Here is a 23888-nt window from a genome sequence, read left to right on the forward strand (position 1 = left end):
TCATTTCATTTGTACATTTCAGTTTTGGTTAGTTAGATCTTCTACAGCAAAATGATATGCAATGAAAATTGTGTCTTATCTTTAATTTTTTTCTCCTATCTTCTGACACTCCTACTGTGCATCCTCCTTTCCCATGCAGCTAAAGGACAGAACAAAAGGTGCAGGAGAAAGCCTTGCTCTCAAAGCTGTAACAACACTTATTAACTGTTAAACATGGAATTAATAACTATTTGTAAAGAACCAAACAACATTTTAATATCCTGAAAGTGAGTGAATGGAAAAAAATAATAAATATATCTAAGGATATCCCAGAACCCATAACTAAGGTGGGGTAGATTCTCAGACACGACAGTAGGAGAAACAAAATTAGAAGTTTCAGACACTCCTACTGAAGGATTTAAGAATTACTGAAGCTCTAAAGGAGAGAAAAATTCAGAGCAAATCAGTTGTTTTTGGTAGAGTAAATCTGGATAAGGGACTATACTACTGAAGGCACTGCCCTTTGCAGAGTTCTTCTATCAAAAGTTGTGTCCACAGAGGCCATCATCTATTTGGTAGTGCTTTGGATCTCACTGCTTCTTCAGTAGGACTGTCAGACATGAAAGTGTAGAAGAATGAAAATGCTGTTTTGCCTTTAGCCTCACATAAGTGTGAGCAGAAGAGCAGCCTTACAAATACCGACAAAGATTTCATGAGATCTCTGTGCCCTATAAATAGCCAGTGACCTGGCTGAATGAACTGTAATTCCTGGAGGACCAGATTTGCCTCTGACCTTGTCTGCTTCTGAAACACACATCTTCATTTTGAATATCAATAATTTAGAAACATCATCCCTATAACTGACTGGCAGTACAAAGGGAATCTGAACAGAGAATTTGCCCCCCTTCTGATATGCATATTTGCTTCCCCATAAAGTTCACATCTTTCTTCTTTACTTTGTTTTAGATTCAGACAAAAGAAAGGCAAAACAATAACATGGGGTCTGTGCAAATGGATCTTTTGGAGGAATGAAGGCTGGGATGGGTCTCAGTCCTGAAGGAGACCTTGTCACTGTGAAAGATGCTGAGTTGTGGCTCACTGACAAGGTCCTCAATTCTGAAATTCTTCAGAGGTGATTCAAAGGAAGGGGATAGTTACCAGACTTAATCACCAGGTAAGGAACATGTAAGATTAATGGTGGAAATATTGGGGAAATAAGGAAGAAGACAAACTCTGCCACTTCAAGGCATCTTTTTGTATATTAACAAGAGTAAATCAGACCCTGTCTGCCTAATTCTAGTATACTATTCAAAGTTGCCACATGTACCTTCAGAATATTCAGCCTAAGGACCTAGGATAGATACAGGACTGGAGAGGCATTGAACATGCTTTGCTTTTTGTAGTCCTTTGCTTATCCCTGTTAAGCCTTTGTCCCTGCTAAAGCATGCTAGAAGAACCTTCCTTTGAAATGGTTTATAAAGGGGGAAGTTCCTCTTCAATAGTTTGGTCTATATCTCAAGAACTTAAAGTTATACTTTTAATTTTGCTACCTTGCTAATGTAATAATACAATATCTGGCAATGCTCAGGTGCAGGAAGGGGCAGGAACTTTCCCCCACTCCTGCCAAAAAAACCCTAGGAATTTGGAATTGCTTTGTTGCTGTTGAATGGGTGGAAAAATCTGTGGCTTTCTATGAAGGAAAGGACTTATACCCCCATAGTTTCAGGTCTGATTCTTCCCCCTACTAGGTGTAGAGAGAAGAAAAAGCCCAAAGCGTGATGATCAGATGTTTAATTCACAAAAAGTTGTTTCTCTGATATACTTTCTAGTCTTTTGTGCAAACAGCACAGTCCTCCTGGATAAAAACCTTGTAGCTCTTTTAAGACTTTACATTTTCTTCATCAATTTGCCTGGGATCCATGAAGTTAAAAAATAAATTCTATATAAATTGTATATGAGTTTGAAACACTAGTAATTGTGCTCTTGGATATGCTCGTTACCTTCTTCCTTTTATATTGGTTCCAGGACCAAAGCCTACACCTGTAGTCACACAAAGTGTAAACCTGGAAACTGCAGCACTGAGATGTCAAGCTTCAGATTGTACTTTCCAGGAAATAGGAGCAACTGTGTCTGTGGCTGTCTCCTTGGCAGATTTCTTGTACATCCTATTATCTAGTTCCATTTCTGGTTTTGCTTGTCGCTAAAGAGCTGTTTGTAGGGGCTGGTTCATGATCAGCCTGCTGTTGGGCTGTTCTGGATGCAATTATTCTTTGATTTACCACTGAACATGTGGACTTTGCTCTTTCTTCTGCATTTTAAAATTAGGCCTTTCCGAAGACTTAGTCATCTTTTTCAGATGAAATAAAAGATGTTTTGTTAAGTTTGATTTAAACAAAGTATTCATAAGGAAGCCATCACACATTATAGAGGACATCCCTTGCAAAATGAGGTTTTGTTAACCATAGATGACACTTAAAGCCTCTCCTGAAAAAACCAAAAGGGACTCTATTTTTTAATAAACAGTTTACCCAGACAAAGGCCTGTTACTGCACCTACTGAAGTGAATGGCAAAGCTTCCATTTTCTCCAATGAAACAGGATCAGACCCTAAATGTCTATAAACATTAGCTTTTGAGATGACAACTCAATTTTGTACTGTAACTGAAAAACTTCAAAGCTATCAAAAAATTGTCTCAGATACATAATACACAGAAAACATCATTTTGAATTGTTCCAGAATTTTTTATACTGAACGTGTAACAGAGCAACTATGATACCTTATGACACTTAAAATATGTTAATATTAACCATCTCCGCTTAGAAATTATTAAAATGATTATTTTTGTATGCTGCTTTAAATTAAATTTCTTCATTTATGGCCAAATAAATATTCAAGCCACACTGTATAAACAGTTCGGTATTTGTTAAATTGATAAACCAGTGACAAATACAAATGTATTCCAATGTATATACATCCATCTACTAACCATTTAACACATATAGTCATTAAACACATACATAAATACATATCACTCTTTTCAGACTAAGGTTTGAATGGAAACAGCTATATTCTAAAGCCTTTAATTTTCTAATGATGTAATGTCGTCATCATGTTAGTAGTGGACAAGTGCTCAGGAGCTAATGCACAGAAATTGAATTATTTCCTAATAGATTTTTTTGGGGGTGTATTTTCCATCTCCCACTGGGAAAATTCACTTTGACTATCTGGATACCATTAGGATTCTGTATACACTCTTTATGGATCATGTCAAGCAAGAGAGTGATTTGAGCCCTTAGGCTTTTTAGAGAGAGGGTAATGATGAGGAATATTGCTAGCAGGTTTGTTGTATGTAAATTTTACCCTTCCAAAGAGATACTGTTATGGCTGTAGGTGAAATGTTTGACCTACTATCTGTATTTCATGTCGTGGTTGTGTACTTTCCTCTCCTGTGCTCATTTGCTCTTTTCCTATGCATATAGAGGCTTATTGGTCTGTGAGCATTTGAGAGCAGGATTCTAGTAAGGTATGTTTTAATTTAATAAAATATCTTATAGGCGAGTGGAAGAAGTGTATTTACAAGTCTACTAATGTGGAAAGAACCAGTTCTGTGGGTTTGTTGGACACTCATCTCTGTTTTACAATCCTGCTCTTGGAATGGCTGAGCTGGGGACAAATATCAGTTATGGGATGAAAAACAATCTGAACAGGAATATGCCATTTTCAAAATAGGTAAAAGTTTAAAGGTTAAATGCAAAAGAAACATGAGAATTGAGTTTAGCACTTAAAACCAGAACTTAATTAACATCCCCACTAGCCAGGGAATTCAGCACAGAAATAGGTTCTAACCAACTTATTAAAAATCTGTTTTCCCTCTGTGCGAAATCTTAGCACTTCTTGGATCACAAAAGGTAACCTCGGAATACAGTGTCCTCAATGCCAGATGTGCCACTGCACTTTATGGGCACAAACACAGAAAATATAGTATCAACTAGATTATGAATAATGTCCCTTATGTGAAACTCCATTTTTTTTTTTTTTTTTTTAAAAAAAGGGTCATATTCCATATATTTATTAGTGACACTGAAAATTCTCTTGGTTATCTAAACTTATTCAGTATCACCCCTGTTGTTGGGAGAATCCTGACAGTAATATATATATATAAGCATTAGATAATAATGGCATTCTCTTATATGTTTAAAAAGAAAGACCCCCCCCATGTTAACATATTATGTAATCACAGCTTTTATTTAAGTGCAATATGGATACTTTCCCTGAAAACAGGTAGCTCAAAGCATATTTATAAACTTAACAGATATAGACTGCAAACAAACTAATGAAATGTATAGGTTTTCCAGAAAAAAATCTGAGAAAACAGGATCATTTTAACAAATCAAAATGTAATTACAACATAGCTTCTCTATCATTTGTGGTATTTATTATCCCAAACATCTTAAAAGCACATACATTTGAAAATCTGTATGTATGTTTTTAAATATCCTATGTCACATATTTCTTATGAAAATACCCACTTACAGTTGGCACAGTATGTATACTTTTTACTGATAGTCAAAACAAATTTTATCTTGCATATGGCACAGAAAATTATTCACACACATCACAAAAGACTTCAGTGAGCAATTCATTGGGCAACAGCAATTTAGTTAGGTTTTAGCTATAATAAAATATGCATATAAAAGGCTTGAAATGAATGTTTAGGTATGGAACAATATAATGTTTTGTAGTAGTTAAACACTGCCATCTGTATCTTTGGGCCACAATTAAAAAAACAAGGGTATGACCATTAAAAGTACATATCCTGAGATTTCTTTCTTTGGGGGCACATAAGGTTAAAAAGGAAAAACTGATCTAGGCATAAACCAGGAACACATGTGGCAATGAGAAAAAACAGCAAATGCAGGGCAGTTAGAGAAAAAACTCTTGAGAGAGAGAGAGAGAGAGAGAGAGAGACCGACCCCAAAGTGACATGGTAAGATGAACAGCAAGGTCTACTGGAAAAAGGAGAAACTGACTAGCTTTGCATTTTTGAGTGTGGTAAAATCTACTCAATCATACTAACAAAGTTAAACCTGTAAACTTTCTTCAGAAGTTTAAAAAGTGGCATTTGAGACTGGAGCATCGGTTGCCTATTATAATGCAAAATAGCATGATTTTATTTACAATCAGCATACATTTCCATTCCTGGAAAAAGCAAAGATAGTCTAAAAAGAAATATGCACAACAGGCTTTGCATTTGTGGCATCAGAGTAAAATATCAAATGCTGCATAAGTCCATGACATCAGAGGTAAGAATAATGAAATGTGTGCATTTACAGTCCACTTATTGACAGTCACCAATTAATGTATTAACAGATGGATCTCTTACACAGGATTAAGCAAAACTAATAGTTCTGCTTGACTATTTTAAGAACAAATTCAGCATTTCAGATTAGTTACTTACGTGTAATGTAAGACAATATGTTAAAATCTCATACTGTGTTTTATTCCTTAATTATTTTAGTTTTTATGCACGTGTTATATAGATGGCATACCACAAAAACATTTAAGCAGTTAAGTTACAAAACAAAATATTTGTGTAATTATCTTCAAGTTGTCAAGGTGCACATTCAAAGGGACAGAAAGATAAAGACATATTACAAATCACAAAGCACTGAATTTTCAAGGGTAAAATCATACCAAAATCTTGATAAATTATCATTGATGTTGTAGGAGAGCAGCTGGTCTGGAAGGCCATTAGAGGTGTCCTGTACTGCTAGCACATGGGCCGCTAGGGTGAAGGGTACATCATTGAGGAGCTCTGACATGAAATGATTGTTTTCCAAATGTTGACTTGTCTCATTTCCCACCTCAGCACCCACTACAGTCAAATGTGAACGTTTTTCTGTATTTGGCTAAAGAAAACAAAGGAACAATAATTTAGACAATACAGATTATGAAGTCTAAGCTTCACACTTGAAAACATTATGACCTATTTATAATATGCAGTAGTGGTGTTTGGTTGGAGTAGACTACAATTGAAATTCTTAATGCATAACATGACAATTCCTTGAGTCAAGCTTAGTTTAGCCAAGGCTGTAAGAATTTTTCTGAATGAATAATGGCAGTTTTTCTGGCCACATAATCCTACTATACAATTGTGAACACTGATTGACAAATATACCAGTATATACTTCTAATTTGAAACTGAAATTGCCCAACTGGTTGGGTGTGCCTGTAATTACCACATAAAGTGATAGTGCATGTAACAAGAAAAAACACAGTTTTTGCACAATGTAACCATCGGAGATTATTGAACAAGCACTGCTAAAAAGAAAAATCTGGGCAGTTTACTTCAAAATCCTGCTATGCAAATTAAATAAATTATATAGTCCATTAGATAGGGTACTGGATTAGGGGAGATTTGAGTCCTGACCTGCTGTGTGACATTGGATAAATCACAATCTCTATCCCAAAGGTTCTCAAACTGTGGTCCACGAGCTCCATTCAGGGGGTCCACGGATAGTTCCCTCTAAGGTGCGCACCTGGGAAGCCGCACATGAGAGAATGAAGGGCCACCCACCTAATTAGGGCAGCTGCGCTGCTGTGGCTCCACTAATTAGGTGCCTGGACCCTGGAGAAGAAGCACTTGTAAGGTGAGGTGGTGGCCTTGGGGGGAATAGGGGGTAGGTGAGAGGGGGGAAGTAGGGTGAGAAGAGGGGGTGGGGGGAATTTAGGACATGCGGGGTTGCGGCGGCCAGAGAAAGAGGTGACTTTTCACAGCTCCAGGGCTGGGGCTGCAGGGGAGAGACAGCCTTCATTCCCAGCCCCAGCTCAGGGGCTGCCATGGTGGGGGGAGAGAGGAAGAGACCTCCTCTCTTTCCCAGCCCCAGCCCCAGCTCTGGGGCTGCTGCGGCGGGGGAGAGAGGGGACATCCACCACATTAGACAGGTAAGACTACTGATATTAAAATATTAGTTGTGTGCTTTTATTTGTAAAACAAAAAAAGTTAATTATTATTAAGCTTTTTTTTAATATAGCGCTTTTATCCAAAACACTTTGCAATAGTGAGCTAACAGTATAAACAACATTTGGAAAGATCATTAAGTGGTCCTCTGAGACCCTCAGCAATTTTCAAGTGGTCCGCAAAAAAAAAAAGTTTGAGAACCACTGCTCTATCCTATAGTTTTGCCATATTTAAAACAGACACTAAACCCTCCTTCCTTTGTAAAGCACTTGAGATCTATGGGTAAAAAATACTCTACAGGAGATAAATATTATATTGCTATTTATATCTTTCAAGCACTGTACACACATTTGTTAATAATTCACAGCATCTCTGCGAGGTAAGTGATTACTGTATCTCCATTCTATAAAAGAGCAAACATACATAGAGATGTTAAGTGACTTGTTCAAATCCAGTTAGTGAATAATGGCAGGGCATGGAACAGAACTCAGAAATTCCCGATTCCCAGCCCTGTGTTTACTCCTTTAAACCACTCTCATATACAAGTAAATGCAAATATAGAAAAACCCAAAGAATATTTTTATTACTAAGCTTCCTTAAATCTCTACTGTAAAATTCTACGATCAGCGTGAACATAAATTTTCAAAAAGTTGGACAAGTTTTTAGATGCATGACTCCCATTAACTTTAAAGGGACTCATAAAGCTAAGATGAGCAATGTTAGATTTCTGTGTCAACTGCACATAACTATAGTTCTTGTGGAGAAGCTAAGGGTTGTGGCTGCTTGGCAGGGGATAGTTTGGGATTTTGGTTCCAGGGAAATCATAAGAGGCAGTTGAGTCTTTTGGCATGGGGAAGCGGAGGGGTAGCATTTTCCCCTTGTGGGCAGGACTGGAGATGTCTTGAAAGCAATCTGATAGCAAATAGATGCCTCTCATCTAGTAATGATGGATAAAGAAACACTAGATAACTGTCTACTAAAATGATCTGCAGTGAAAGAGTTAACATTAACATTTACAATTCATTAGGTTTTAGAGTCATCACACTTCTGAGATTAATAAGGAAATGCTGACCTCTCAGAACTACTGTTTCAGAATAAGGAAGGTAGTACTCCATCATTTACATTTGGTTTGCATTTCGAAGGCTTTCTTTACAATGATAAAGGCTAGAAATTTAAAGCTTAGGATCTACTGCACAAAATCCACAATCACAGAATTCATATGACCACTCACCTTGGGTTTGGAAATTTTACAAGATATCTAATATCCAGGTGAACAAACTTAGTAGCCAGAATAGATACAAAAGATGGTGTTCCACTGTCCATAGGCAATGCCCAGGTGAAAAGAGAACCTCCCACCCAGCTGCTGGGATTCACTCTAGGTGGCTACCTTTGAACTCAGATTGTGGTCTCCCTCTTTCATACCAGCCTCTGGTGTCAAAGCTGAAGGCCCTATCTCCTTGAAAAGAAGGAATATTCTCTCTCTTCATATACATTCTAGAGCCTCCTGTCAACAGAATCTGTGTATGGCTGGGTTTCTCCTAGTCTAACAGATCCTCAGCCAGCCCGTTGCAATATGGGTTTTGTGTGTGTCTGCTACTCAACTCTTCCCTCTGCTTTCTAGATCAGTGGTTCTCAAAACTTTTGTACTGGTGACTCTTTTCACACAGCAAGCCTCTGAGTGTGACCCCTCCCCCCCGCAATAAGTTAAAAACACTTTTTTATATATTTAACACCGTTATAAATGCTGGAGTCAAAGCACGATTTGGGGTGGAGACTGACAGCTCGCAATCCCCCATGTAATAACCTCACAACCTCTTGAGGGGTCCCGACCCCCCAGTTTGAGAACCCATGTTCTAGATGCTACAATGGATGTGCTTCTTTTATTCTTCATCCCATCCCCAGCCTCCCTTTCTGAGTTCTGCATTCTTGTGAGTAGCTCCAGTACTTGCTTGCGCAGTTGCTTATAGTTTTGAAAAGGATTAGCAGAATGAAACAGACAGGGTCCTGGTCAGTTTCTTTACTTTTGCCTCAGGGATCTAAGTGACAGCAGTGAAAATGCATAAAAAAAGAGTAACAATTTCAACTCTGCTGAAGGTTTCCAAAGCTGCAAGGAACAGCTGAGACAATGGAGCTGTATATCTGCAAGCTCAGGAAGACATTCTTGCACTGGTTTATACTCCATTCAAGTTTGGATGGTTATCTTTGCAATTATCAAGGCCAGCAACATTTTTTTTTTATAAAAGGAAACTTAGATTATATGGCAGTTCATCTCACAGGGAAAGCTTCCTACTTGCTGAGAGCAAACAGGAAAGTGGATTTCCAAGCTCTGTATGATAAAAGAATTCAAACTGAAATAAAACTATCCTGCCTATATAGACACTTTCTTTTCTGAGAACTTTGATTATCAGAAGGAAGCAGACTAGTTTAACAATTCAGTTTAATTTAGAAAAGGAGCAATAAAAGACCAGGTATCTGTACCTTTAATTTCTAACATCTAAATAAAAAGGCATGTTTATCTTTAAACTGTACCCTGCACAAGCATCACAGTCACTTTATCTCTCCAGATAACTATCCTATTTGAGCTTTTTTAGAGGTGCTGGTATCTGCTTGCACTACATTAGCCTCATGCTGGCAAGCACAGATCTGAGTCAGAGCACAGTAAATGAAGGTTAGGAAAAGGTAGCATTGTAAGAGTTTGGTTATAGGGGGTCTTCAGATAACATTTTTTTCTCACCTTTCTAAGGAAAAATGAGCCCCCCATTTGCTGTCCTGATCCTATGGCCTACATGATAATTAGAAATCACTAGACTCTTACGTTTGTTTGGAAGACTATACTGTTAAGAACACCTGTTTACATCCTAATTGGCCCACAAAGTGGATGAATTCAATTTACAATGCAAATTAGAACATTATGTGCTGAAATTAGTTTAAAATAAGATGAAAATATACAGGCATGTGGTACACAGAAAGACAATTACATATCCCCTCTTCCATGTAATAAATTTCATGCCTGTGAAAGGTGCAAATTGGTAGCACTGGAAATGTTAGTGCAAGATTTAAAAAAAATAAAAAAGAACTGCCAATTTACTTCAACCAGTGGTTGGATTAGGAGGAAAATAAATTGGCAGTATTTTACTCTTAAACCCCATTTCCACCATACTCCCAATCCCCACAATTTTCATTCACCAAATCCACCTTGTCAGGTATTTCCATATTACATAGATATCTATGCTATTTAACTTAACAAGGGGTTGGGTGTAACTCAGGGAGAACAGGGGTTTAAAAAGCCAGCTCATAAGCAACCAAAGGAGTTAGCAAAACAGGGTAGTTTTGCAGGCAAGTTTAGAGAGGGAGTGTGAGAGACAGATACACCTAATAAACATTCTTTAAGCTTAGGCCAGTAATGGTTCCCCTGCCAAAAAACAACAAAACACACACGGAGCAAATATATACAACAAAAACCACTGCAAGAGTATAAATAATGCAGGAAGAAGTCAAGCAGCAGAATAGCAGCTATCCAGTTTATTACACTGAATGCAGCATGTATGTGGTCAGGTAGCATATAAGTGCATTCAGTGCAAGCAGCTCATGGCCCTCAGAGACACTGTATGGGCCCTTCAGACCAGAGAGGCTGAACTAGAGCAGCTAAGGGAGACAGAAATGTACACAAACAAACTTTCTGGGACACAGCAGAGTGGTCCCACCCCCAATCTGACAGCCTCTGTGCTGCTGGGAAGGATGAAAGTCTCAGGGAAGGAGATTGTCAAACTGGAGCAGAGGAAAACAATCCCATAGTTGGGACCCTCCTTCCAGATGATGTCATGGTATCCTCTCACACTAAGGATACCTCTCTGGGGGGACTGGACCCTTGTTATTAGGAAGAGACAGGTGAAAGTAATGGGGGATTTATTACAGAAATACAGATAGTTGGGTTTGTGATGACTGGGAGAACCACGTAATGAATTACCAAATGGGTGCAAAGGTTGCGGACCTCTCAAGACATCTAGACACTTATGAACAGGTTGAGGAAGAGCCAGTTGCCAGTGACATACAGAAAGATAGGAGAGAGGTACTGAAGGCCAAATTTAGGCTGCTAGGTAAGAGACTATACACTAGGACCTCCATGATATTCTCTGAAATGCTTTCAGTTCCACATGCAAGGCCATTTTCACAGGCAGAACTGCAGAGTGTCAACGCACAGATGAGACAAACGTGTTCAGATGAGGAATTTAGGTTTATTCAACACATTCATAAATGACCTGGAAAAAGCTGAGGGGCAAAGTTTGCACAGAATAAAAAACTACTCAAAATAGTTAAGTCCAAAGCAGGCTTCAAAGAGTTACAAAAAGATCTCACAAAACTGGGTAACTGGGCAACAAAATAGCAGACGAACTTCAATACTGATAAATGGAAAATAATGCACATTGGAAAACATAATCCCAACTACTCATACAAAATGATGGTGTCTAAATTAGTTGTTACTACACAAGAAAGAAATCTTGGAGTTACTGTGAATAGTTCTCTGAAAACATCCACTCAATGTGCAGCAACAGTCAAAAAAGCTTACACAATGTTAGGAACCATTAGGAAAGGGACAAATAATAAGACAGAAAATATCATAATGCACTGTTTTCAGAGTAGCAGCCGTGTTAGTCTGTATACGCAAAAAGAAAAGAAGAACTCCTTTTCATAAAGCACTGTGTAAATCCATAGCATCACAAGGTTCCACGTTTAGGGAGTCTCACTGATTCTATGCCATATTTGCTCATTTTAAACATAAAAAAGATGTTTTCCTTTTACCTACCAGTCCTGTACACTCGAGCTGGAATCAGAGCTAAACTGGGTCCTTTCCCTGTAATGCATAATTGCCAATATGAAGATTCAGGAGGTTTGAAGAAACATTTCATTTGTAAACTCAGCAAATCTGTTATGGAATCAATAAGAAAAAATAAAAATGGAACCTTCCCATGTTACTGTGTTTAGTCACTGTAGATTAGAACCACGATTTAAATTACTCTGAATTAAAATGCAAAAAGGTTAGCCATATACAGGTAAGAGAGGCAATGCAAGGAGGAGTGTGAAAGAGTGATGTCATAAAAGGGAAGAGATGCAACACAAAGTACGAGTGTGTGCTGGGAGAAAAGGTGCAGCAAGTGGCAACATAAAGGGAGTTGGAAGAGAATGACCAACACAGAAAAGTCTTCAATATTACACCAAACAAATTCTATTGCACCTCAACTAACATCTGTTTCACAGATGTTTGAACTGAATAACCTTTGGAGTTAGAATAAATCCTCTACTTGGCATTGACATCTGAACACCAGAGTGTACAATGAGGGAATAGGCATATGATCAAACAAACATTCTTCAAGTAAGAGGAATTGTGGCTTAGTTGGGTCAAGAGATTTGGGTTCTGTTTCTAGTTCCGCCACTGATTTGGCCCTCCCCAATTTAGATAAATATTAAATATGAAAGAAGGTGTGATCAGTTTGTTGGTCAAAATGAGAGGCCTGAAATGTTAGATGCCTAAGACACATAGTGGTTAATTTGATTTCTATTTCATTTTCAATTATTTAGGCAATTAAAAAAAATAGAGGCTTGAGACTATTTAGTACCCAGAAATATGCCAGTTTTATATAACGAGTAGCCACCATGTTCTGATAGATCTAACTGGCTGACTCCTGAACAATTTGGGTTCATGTTGTTGTTTAGTATAAGAACAGCCCATCAAGCAATATTAGATCTTTTTGAAATGTAAGTATATTCAGCATTATCTGATCTCTATTTGGTTATATGGATCAAAATTTTGAGAATTTGAGCTGCATGAGGCCAAAAGAAAGGCAGACGATATCGTAAGATTATTTGATAGGTACTGATAGATACTGTTTTAGGATTCATGCCATCATGTCTGGGATTTACACCAAAAACATTATTAAAAATGGCAACATAAATCCATAATATAACAGACACAAAAGTCTCAGTCCTTGCTGCAACTTAGAGGGAGAGACAAAACCATAAGGCAACCCCCCGTGAGGAATGCTAACAATTAAAATTAAGGGCATAAAAAGAAAACAAAATAAATCCATTCCAAATTAAATTTAAAGATCGGCAGCGGCAGATTCACATGGCTATGCTAGATCCATGGTGGTGCACAGAATGGATCTCCATCTTGCACAATCCCTTGCAAGTCCTCCTTCTGCAAGAATCAGAATAGGAGGATTTAGATTTCTTAAATCCCTCAAAAAATGCATTTGCAAATTTGGTTTACCTCATGCTCTACTTCTTTCCATCTCAACTCTATAAACCTTCTATAAAAGTGTATCTTCTTCTGCATGTTGGACTTGACCTCACCATTGCAGTTGTCTTGTTCTCAACTGATGCAAGACTACAACTTGCCAGGATCATCTAAGTATCACCTTGTTGATGACAAAGTCAAACCAACTAATGTTAAGAATACACCACAACTTCTGACACCAAAAACTGTTCAGTTTCCTCTCCTCTGCTGTTTTTAACAGCCACATTTCTGTTCCATATAACAGAGTTGTCATCACTACGACTTTGAACACTCGTATCTTAGTTGTCACACAGACATGCTGCCACCTGAACAAAGGCCTCTGAAGACGCTGAAACAACACCGACACAAGACTGATCCGACATGTGACTTCTTTGAATCTCCAGCTGTCAACCAACTACTCCTCAGACAGATAAAACTATTTACCCATTCAATATCATTGCTATCTACAGGCAGAGTTTGCAGGTCATTTGTTTCTATTTTATAGGAGGCACGCATAGCGTTTTTTCTATCACCTTTGATCTTAAGTGCCATAGGTTCTGCAGTTTTTTGCAGCTCTTCCAGCATTAGGTGAGGTGGGTCAGTAGTCTCTCCAAGTAAGACAATATCATCTGAATACTCAAGATTCTCTAAAGATGAATATTTAAATGTCACACCTCCTACTTTGGCCTCAGTCAGCTTTGTCATCAGAGAGTTTATTAGAACATTAAATAATGTAGGTCAGAGAAAACATCTCTGGCATATTCCCGATTCTACTGAAAACCAGTCTGTAATACAACTGTTGAACCTCTTTGGCACAGTGAGGGAGTTAATAGGTGAGCCTGCACTCTGATCACTCTGACACCAATTAGTTTCCCCAGAGAAAGCTGACTGGGGTAATGAAAGGTAATTAGCTAATCAGGCTGGTGGGCTTGGTGAGCTAATGAGCCAATTAGCCACTCACCTCAAGACTGATGAAAAGACACAGGAAGGAAGTGCCAAGGGGAAAAGTAACAGGGCTAGCTGAGCCCAGTCTCACAGAGGCTTCAGGGAAGAAAAGACCTCTGCTCCTCTCAGGTCCAGAGAAGAAGGCCTAAAGCACACTTGACTGTAAAATAGTACTGTTGCACAGGACTGTAAACGTGTCGATGGAGGGAACTAAAATAAATAGCATGGTGGATACACTACCAATAGATTCAGAGACAGTTTCTGTGATATGCAGGCAGGTGCTACACCTGCACACACCTAAATGTACCATGGAACATTTTCTCCACTAGGCACATTAAGTTCTCAGGCACCCCATACTAGGGGTAGCAGTATCCACAGTGCTGATTGATGCACTGAGTAAAAAGCGGCCATAAAATCCATAAATGCGATGTTACCTTCCTCCTTTTGCTGCTCTAATCATTTTTCAATAACATTCTGTAAGTGACCAGTGCAGAAACCACACTGGTTAGCTCTCAACCCAAAAACGAGACAGTGTTTCACTTGGTTCAGTAGTATAAACATAAACACCTTCCTTGGGACAGATAGCAACATCATTCACCTATAATTTGAGCATGATGAATGGTCTCCTTAAAAAAAAAAAAAAAAAGGATGATGCATCCCTTTTTCCAATCTTCTGGAATGAGACTGGTTTCTCAAACTTAAGACAACGCTCTGAAGATAGTGAATGAAATCTGGATTTCCAATCTAACAATTCTGATGCAATACTGTCAAGACCAGATGCTTTATCCTTTCATAACTGTTTAGAGGAAAGAATGTTTGTGGTCAATGTCACTGGCCTGTTTTCAGAGGTGTTTGTGGGAGGATGTGTGTTGTGTTTTTTCATGTCAGGAGTTTAGGAGGGAAAACTATGACAGCTACAGAGGCAGCAGTGGTAGTGACCCGAAGAATGGAAGAGACACTGAAGATGACTGGATTGTGGAAGCTATGGGATGTACATTATTCTAGAGCGGGTACCTGACAAATGCTTTTCATCCGAATGAGGTGCCACCTGCTAGAACCGATGGAAGAGAAAATCTGAGGTATGGAGATGCAGCTAGAAATTATAGCTGAATTTAGAAGAAGATTTGAGCAGATGGAAGAAAGGAAAGAGGCAACTGAAGGGAAAACCCAAGATTTGCAGATGCATGCTGGATAAGAAAACTGTGAGGGTAAGACTGCTGGATGAAGAAAATGGTCTATGGAAGCATGTGTCTATAAGAACAAGGCAGAGGAAAAGACCCGCTAGTGAAGGAGAAATAGAGCTGAGGAAGAAATTTGCTGAGTTGCAAAACGAAGGAGAGAGGCAGGCAGTAAGAAAAGATGGGAAGGAAAGAAAGAAGAGAAAAGCAGTGAGTCCTACAAGAAGAGGGAAGAAACAATGGAGATAGGTAGAGTTTGGAAATCCAGGAAGATAGAGGATGACTCACAGAAGATTCTAAGTGAGAACAGAAGACAAGAAGACATGCAGCCAGAAAGAACAGGCCCGAGAATTGCATGAACACGAGGAAGAGATAGGTCTACGTAATTGGGAACTCCCTACTTAGAAGAACAGACAAGCTTGTCACCTGATTTGGAGGATAGAAGTGTGTGTTTTCTTCCAGGAGCTAAGATATGCAATGTGGAGCTGATGCTGAAGAGGATCCTAAGGGGAGCAGGAAAGAATCACTGACTGTTAGTCTCTAAGGTGCCACAAGTACTCCTTTTCTGATTAAGAAAAGGAGTACTTGTGGCACCTTAGAGACTAACCAGTTTATTTGAGCATGAGCTTTCGTGAGCTACAGCTCACTTCATCAGATACATACCGTGGAAACTGCAGCAGACTTTATATATACACAGAGAATATGAAACAATACCTCCTCCCACCCCACTGTCCTGCTGGTAATAGCTTATCTAAAGTAATCGTCAGGTTAGGCCATTTCCAGCACAAATCCAGGTTTTCTCACCCTCCACCCCCTCACACAAATTCACTCTCCTGCTGGTGATAGCCCATCCAAAGTGACAACTCTTTACACAATGTGCATGATAATGAAGTTAGGCCATTTCCTGCACAAATCCAGGTTCTCTCACTCCCTCACCCCCCTCCAAAAACCCACCCCCATACACACACAGACTCACTCTCCTGCTGGTAATAGCTCGTCCAAACTGACCACTCTCCAAGTTTAAATCCAAGTTAAACCAGAACATCTGGGGGGGGGGGGGGGAGGAAAAAACAAGAGGAAATAGGCTACCTTGCATAATGACTTAGCCACTCCCAGTCTCTATTTAAGCCTAAATTAATAGTATCCAATTTGCAAATGAATTCCAATTCAGCAGTTTCTCGCTGGAGTCTGGATTTGAAGTTTTTTTGTTTTAAGATAGCGACCTTCATGTCTGTGATTGCGTGACCAGAGAGATTGAAGTGTTCTCCGACTGGTTTATGAATGTTATAATTCTTGACATCTGATTTGTGTCCATTTATTCTTTTACGTAGAGACTGTCCAGTTTGACCAATGTACATGGCAGAGGGGCATTGCTGACACGTGATGGCATAAATCACATTGGTGGATGTGCAGGTGAACGAGCCTCTGATAGTGTGGCTGATGTTATTAGGCCCTGTGATGGTGTCCCCTGAATAGATATGTGGGCACAATTGGCAACGGGCTTTGTTGCAAGGATAAGTTCCTGGGTTAGTGGTTCTGTTGTGTGGTATGTGGTTGTTGGTGAGTATTTGCTTCAGGTTGCGGGGCTGTCTGTAGGCAAGGACTGGCCTGTCTCCCAAGATTTGTGAGAGCGTTGGGTCATCCTTTAGGATAGGTTGTAGATCCTTAATAATGCGTTGGAGGGGTTTTAGTTGGGGGCTGAAGGTGACGGCTAGTGGCGTTCTGTTATTTTCTTTGTTAGGCCTGTCCTGTAGTAGGTAACTTCTGGGAACTCTTCTGGCTCTATCAATCTGTTTCTTTACTTCCGCAGGTGGGTATTGTAGTTGTAAGAAAGCTTGACAGAGATCTTGTAGGTGTTTGTCTCTGTCTGAGGGGTTGGAGCAAATGCGGTTGTATCGCAGAGCTTGGCTGTAGACGATGGATCGTGTGGTGTGGTCAGGGTGAAAGCTGGAGGCATGCAGGTAGGAATAGCGGTCAGTAGGTTTCCGGTATAGGGTGGTGTTTATGTGACCATTGTTTATTAGCACTGTAGTGTCCAGGAAGTGGATCTCTTGTGTGGACTGGACCAGGCTGAGGTTGATGGTGGGAAGGAAATTGTTGAAATCATGGTGGAATTCCTCAAGGGCTTCTTTTCCATGGGTCCAGATGATGAAGATGTCATCAATATAGCGCAAGTAGAGTAGGGGCTTTAGGGGACGAGAGCTGAGGAAGCGTTGTTCTAAATCAGTCATAAAAATGTTGGCATACTGTGGGGCCATGCGGGTACCCATAGCAGTGCCGCTGATCTGAAGGTATACATTGTCCCCAAATGTGAAATAGTTATGGGTAAGGACAAAGTCACAAAGTTCAGCCACCAGGTTAGCCGTGACATTACCGGGGATAGTGTTCCTGACGGCTTGTAGTCCATCTTTGTGTGGAATGTTGGTGTAGAGGGCTTCTACATCCATAGTGGCCAGGATGGTGTTATCAGGAAGATCACCGATGGATTGAAGTTTCCTCAGGAAGTCAGTGGTGTCTCGAAGGTAGCTGGGAGTGCTGGTAGCGTAGGGCCTGAGGAGGGAGTCTACATAGCCAGACAATCCTGCTGTCAGGGTGCCAATGCCTGAAATGACGGGGCGCCCAGGAGTTCCAGGTTTATGGATCTTGGGTAGTAGATAGAATATCCCAGGTCGGGGTTCCAGGGGTGTGTCTGTGCGGATTTGATCTTGTGCTTTTTCAGGAAGTTTCTTGAGCATATGCTGTAGTTGCTTTTGGTAACTCTCAGTGGGATCATAGGGTAATGGCTTGTAGAAACTCGTGTTGGAGAGCTGCCGAGCAGCCTCTTGTTCATATTCCGACCTATTCATGATGACAACAGCACCTCCTTTGTCAGCCTTTTTGATTATGATGTCAGAGTTGTTTCTGAGGCTGTGGATGGCATTGCGTTCCGCATGGCTGAGGTTATGGGGCAAGTGATGCTGCTTTTCCACAATTTCAGCCCGTGCACGTCGGCGGAAGCACTCTATGTAGAAGTCCAGTCTGCTGTTTCGACCTTCAGGAGGAGTCCACCTAGAATCCTTCTTTCTGTAGTGTTGGTAGGGAGACCTCTGTGGATTAGTATGTTGTTCAGAGGTATTTTGGAAATATTCCTTGAGTCGGAGACGTCGAAAATAGGATTCTAGGTCACCACAGAACTGTATCATGTTCATGGGGGTGGAGGGGCAGAAGGAGAGGCCCCGAGATAGAACAGCTGCTTCTGCTGGGCTGAGAGTATAGTTGGATAGGTTAACAATATTGCTAGGTGGGTTGAGGGAACCATTGCTGTGGCCCCTTGTAGCATGTAGTAGTTTAGAAAGTTTAGTGTCCTTTTTCTTTTGTAGAGAAGCAAAGTGTGCGTTGTAAATGGCTTGTCTAGTTTTAGTAAAATCCAGCCACGAGGAAGTTTGTGTGGAAGGTTGGTTTTTTATGAGAGTATCCAGTTCTGAGAGCTCATTCTTAATCTTTCCCTGTTTGCTGTAGAGGATGTTGATCAGGTGATTCCGCAGTTTCTTTGAGAGCGTGTGGCACAAGCTGTCAGCATAGTCTGTGTGGTATGTAGATTGTAATGGATTTTTTACCTTCAGTCCTTTTGGTACGATGTCCATCTGTTTGCATTTGGAAAGGAAGATGATGTCTGTCTGTATCTGTGCAAGTTTTTTCATGCAGTTGATTACTCTGAAACCTTTTCTGATTGTCCTTCGTGTTTCATGCAGAAACAAATGATCCTGCTAGATTCTTGCTGGGAAGCAACAAGGAAGACTACACCAGGCTGGGGAAGATGCCTAAAGAAATGGAGGCTCAGGTGATCTTCAATGGGATTCTCCCTGTCCCTAGAGGAGAGTGAAGATGAGATAAGACTATAATGATCAATTGGTGGCTCTGGCAATGGTGCTATAAGAAGGGCTTTGGGATGTTTGACCACTGGGAGGCATTCACGGACAGAGGACTGGTGGTGGTGGAGCAGCATTGTATACTAATGACAAGGTAGACAAAAAATAAGAAGTAGTGAAATGGATAAAATGGAATCTGTTTGGGGGAGAATGGTAACAGAGGCTCCACTGAGATAGTGCTTGGGGTCTGCTACAGAACCCCAGGATCCTATTTGGATATGGTTACAGACCTCTTTAATATTTTTTAATTAAATAAATACTACTAGCAGGAAATTGTGTGATTATGGGAGACTTTAACTTCCCAGATATAGATTGGAGGATAAATGCTACTAATAATGGTAGGGGGTCCAGATATCCCTGGATCTGATATTCAATAGATTTCTTGATCAAGTAGTCACCAGACTGACAAGAGGTGATACCCAAGACTTGCCTAAATCAGAAATGGCAAGTAGGGAGAACCTCATAGAAGTATTGGTTGCAGAGGACAACTTTGGTTTGATGATCATGAGTTAACCTCAGTTTTAACTAAATGGAAGGATAAACAAAATAAGTTTGCAACTAGGGACCTTGATTTCAAATAGGGAAACTTAAAAAAATTAAGGGAATTAGTTAGAGAAGCGGACTGGATTGAAGAACGCAAGGATCTGAATGTGGGAGAGGCTTGGTATTATTTTAAGCAAAGTTGCAGAAATTATCTGGAGCCCACACCACAAACAAGGGAGGGGAAAAAACACGTAGAGAAGGATTGAAAACCAAACTGGATGAACAAAAATCTCAAAGAGGTTATTAAGAGAAAGCAGAGAGCTAACAAGGAACGGAAGATGGGATGGATCAATAAGGAAAGAGATCTATTCAATGTCAGAAAGCGTAAGGATAAAATGAGAACTGCCTAAAGCCAAGCAGAGTTGGACCTTGCAAAGGAAATTAAAACCAACAGTAAATGGCTCTGTAGCCATATAAATACAAAGAAAACAAGGAAAGAAGAAGTGGGATCCCTAAGTACCGAGGGTAGGATGGAAATTAAAGATAATCTGGGTATGGCCCAACATCTGTACAACTACTTTGCCTCAGTTTTTAATAAGGAATTTGGGTGCAGTGGCAGGGTGGCTAATGGGAACAAGGATATGGAAGTAGAAATTACCACATCTGAGGCGGAAGCCAAACTCGTATACATCTTAAAGGGAACAACCTGGGGGCTTCGGATAATCTCCAAGAATATTAAGGGAACTTTCACATGAAATTGCAAACCAAATAGCAAGGACTTTTAATGAGTCTGTAATCTTGGGGGTTGTACCCTATTCCTGGAGAATTGCAAATATAGTACTGTAATAAAAATAAAGGGAAGGGTAACCACCTTTCTGCATACAGTGCTATAAAATCCCTCCTGGCCACAGACAAAACCCTTTCACCTGTAAAGGGTTAAGAAGCTAAGATAACCTCGCTGGCACCTGACCAAAATGACCAATGAGGAGACAAGATACTTTCGAAGCTGGGCGGGGGGAGGGGGATTCTTTTGCCTTTTCTTTAATTAAAATTATTCTTTTAAGAACCTGATCGATTTTTCATTGTTCTTAAGATCCGAGGGTTTGGGTCTGTGTTCACCTGTACAAATTGGTGAGGATTTTTATCAAACCTTCTCCAGGAAAGTGGGTGTAGGGCTTGGGGGAATATTTTGGGGGAAGACGTCTCCAATGGGCTCTTTCCCTGTTCTTTGTTTAACACGCTTGGCGGTGGCAGCATAGGGTTCAAGGACAAGGCAAAGTTTGTACCTTGGGGAAGTTTTTAACCTAAGCTAGTAAGAATAAGCTTAGGGGGTCTTTCATGCAGGTCCCCACATCTATACTCTACAGTTCAGAGTGGGGAAGGAACCTTGACAAGTACCAATATTTAAGAAAGAAAAAAAAGTGATCCAGGAAACTACAGGCCTGGTACTTTGACCTCAATTATATGCAAGGTCTTAGAACAAATTTTGAAAGAGAATAATTAAAGACAAGGGTAAATGCTAATTGGGATAAAATACAATATAGTTTTAAAAAATGTAGCTCATGCCAGACCAACCCAATCTCTTTCTTTGAGAAGATAGCAGATTTTCTTGAGAAAGGAAATGCACTAGATCTATTCTATCTAGATTTCAGTAAAGTATTTGATACAGTTCTATATAAGAAGTTACTAGTTGAACTGGAAAAGGTAGGAATTAATGCATGAACTGAAAGGTGGGTAAGGAACTGGTTAAAGGGGAGATTTCAAAAAGTCATACTGAAAGGTGAACTCTCAGGGTGGAGGCAGGTTACCAGTGGAGTTCAAGGATCAGTATTGGGACCAATCTTATTTAACATTTTTATTAATGATTTTGGCACAAAAAGTGCTTAACAAAATGTGTTGATGATACAAAGTTGGAAGATATTGCCAATAAGGAGGACCAGAATATAATACAAGAAAATGCGGACATCCTTGAAATCTGGAGTAATAGAAATGGGAAGGAATTTAATAAAGCAAAGTGCAAAGATTATGCATTTAAGGATTAACAACAAGAATTTTTGCTGTAAGCTGGGGATGTACCAGTTGGAAACAAACGAGGAGGAGAAAGACAGAGCTGTACTGATCGACCACGGGATGACTATAAGCTGCTAAATGTGATGCGACTGTGAAAAAGGCTAATGCAATCCTAGGATGCATTAGGGGAGGTGTTTCCAGTAAAGAAAGTTAAGAGAGGGTTACTCACCTGGTGCAGTAACTGAGGTTCTTCGAGATGGTTGTCCCTGTGGGTGCTCCACTTTCGGTGTTCATGCGCCCTGGCACTTGTAATCAGAGATTTGTAGTAGTAGTAGTGCCCAGTTAGGTCGTGCATGCGCTGCCCCCATCTCGCACTGCCTGAGGTGATTACATAGCACCACGTGGCCAACCACCTCTTGGTTCCTTCTCTATCGCAAAGCTCCCAGCAGAAACTCCAAAGTAGGGGGGAGGAGGGAGGGTAGTGGAGCACCTACCGAGACAACCATCTTGAGGAACCTCAGTAACTGCACCTGGTGACAAGTTTCAGAGTAGCAGCCATGTTAGTCTGTGTTCGCAAAAAGAAAAGAAGTACTTGTGGCACCTTAGAGACTAACAAATTTATTTGAGCATGAGTTTTCGTGAGCTACAGCTCACTTCATTGGATGCATCCGATGAAGTGAGCTGTAGCTCACGAAAACTTATGCTCAAATAAATTTGTTAGTTAGTCTCTAAGGTGCCACAAGTACTCCTTTTCTTTTTGCACCAGGTGAGTAACCCTCTCTTCTTCTTTGAGGAGTGTCCCTGTGGGTGCTCCACTTTAGGTGACTGTATAGCAGTGTCCCTCAGTGGAAGGAGGGATCTTTGGAATTGTATTTGTGGCTGATGATAGGATGGTAAATCCAAATATAGCATCTGAGGATTAATGTTGTTCCAATGCATAATGCTGTGTGAATGTGTGGGCTGACGCTCAGATTGCTGCTTTGCAGATGTCCATAATGTGGACATTGTTGAGGAATGCTAACGAGGCAGGCAGGGCTTCAGTGGAGTGTGCATGTAACTTCATGGGTGTTACAGTTCTTGGTGGTGGTAGTAGAAGTGGATGCATCTGGAGATCCATTTTGACAGCCCCTAGAGATGCTTCACCTTATCAGTGTTCTGTGATGGAGATGAATAATTTTGGTGACTTTTGAAAGGCCTTTTGTGGAGTACCGCTTCTCGTTTATTCCCACGGGGCTCTGGGAAGAATGACAGGAGATGGGTGAGTTGGTTCAGGTGGAATGATGATGGAATCTTTGGTCAGAACTTGGGATGTGGTTTCAAGGTAACTTTGTTTTTGAAAAATGGCACGCATGGTGGATGTACCATGACGGCAGCTAGCTCCCCCACCCATCAGGCAGATGTGATGGTGAGAAGAAAGGCTACCTTCATTGAAAGGTAGAGTAATGAGCATGTCACCAATGGTTCAAACAGTGGTCTGATAAGGCTACACTGGTGTAGGGGGTTGTATTTCTGGGTATATGTTACAAAGGCCCTTAAGAAAACGTGTGGCAACTGGTGAGCAAAAATGGATAACTCACCCACCTTATGATGGAACATTGTGATGGCCGCAAGGTATACTCTAATGGAGCTTGTGGAGAAGCCCGATTTCTTGAGTTCTAATACATAGTGCAGTATGCCAGGTAGGGGAGATGAGACAGCTGTGATTTGTTTATTTTGGCAGCATGAACAAATCATCTTCATTTTTGTAAGTTTGTCGTGCAGTTGGTCTTCGACTAATTAACAGACTGTCTTCTACTTCCTGTAAGCAGGTAATTTCAGCTTCTTGGGGCCTGTCAAGGTTCCTCCCCCACTCTGAACTCTAGGGTACAGATGTGGGGACCTGCATGAAAACCTCCTAAGCTTACTTTTACCAGCTTAGGTTAAAACTTCCCCAAGGTACAAATTAATTTTATCCTTTGTCCTTGGAATAACCACTGCCACCACCAAACTCTAACTGGGTTTACTGGGAAACGTAGTTTGGACACGTCTTTCCCCCCAAAACCCTCCCAACCCTTGCACCCCACTTCCTGGGAAAGGTTTGGTAAAAATCCTCACCAATTTGCATAGGTGACCACAGACCCAAACCCTTGGATCTGAGAACAATGAAAAAG

The 23888-nt window shown here is 40.3% G+C and overlaps 1 protein-coding gene across 2 annotated transcripts in view; it reads right to left on the reverse strand.

Moving 5' to 3' along the window:
• Positions 1-4205: 4205 nt before the first annotated feature.
• The window catches only part of UMAD1 (UBAP1-MVB12-associated (UMA) domain containing 1), a 142917-nt gene continuing 123234 nt past the window's right edge, over positions 4206-23888 (reverse strand). For both annotated transcript variants that reach the window (XM_077808056.1, XM_077808055.1), the window contains one exon: positions 4206-5888. In XM_077808056.1, the coding sequence (XP_077664182.1) occupies positions 5631-5888 (258 nt within the window). In that variant the 3' untranslated portion in view covers positions 4206-5630. The remainder of the gene's footprint in view (positions 5889-23888) is intronic.

Source organism: Eretmochelys imbricata, chromosome 2, assembly GCF_965152235.1.
Source record: "Eretmochelys imbricata isolate rEreImb1 chromosome 2, rEreImb1.hap1, whole genome shotgun sequence".
In the NCBI taxonomy this organism is placed as follows: domain Eukaryota; kingdom Metazoa; phylum Chordata; order Testudines; family Cheloniidae; genus Eretmochelys; species Eretmochelys imbricata.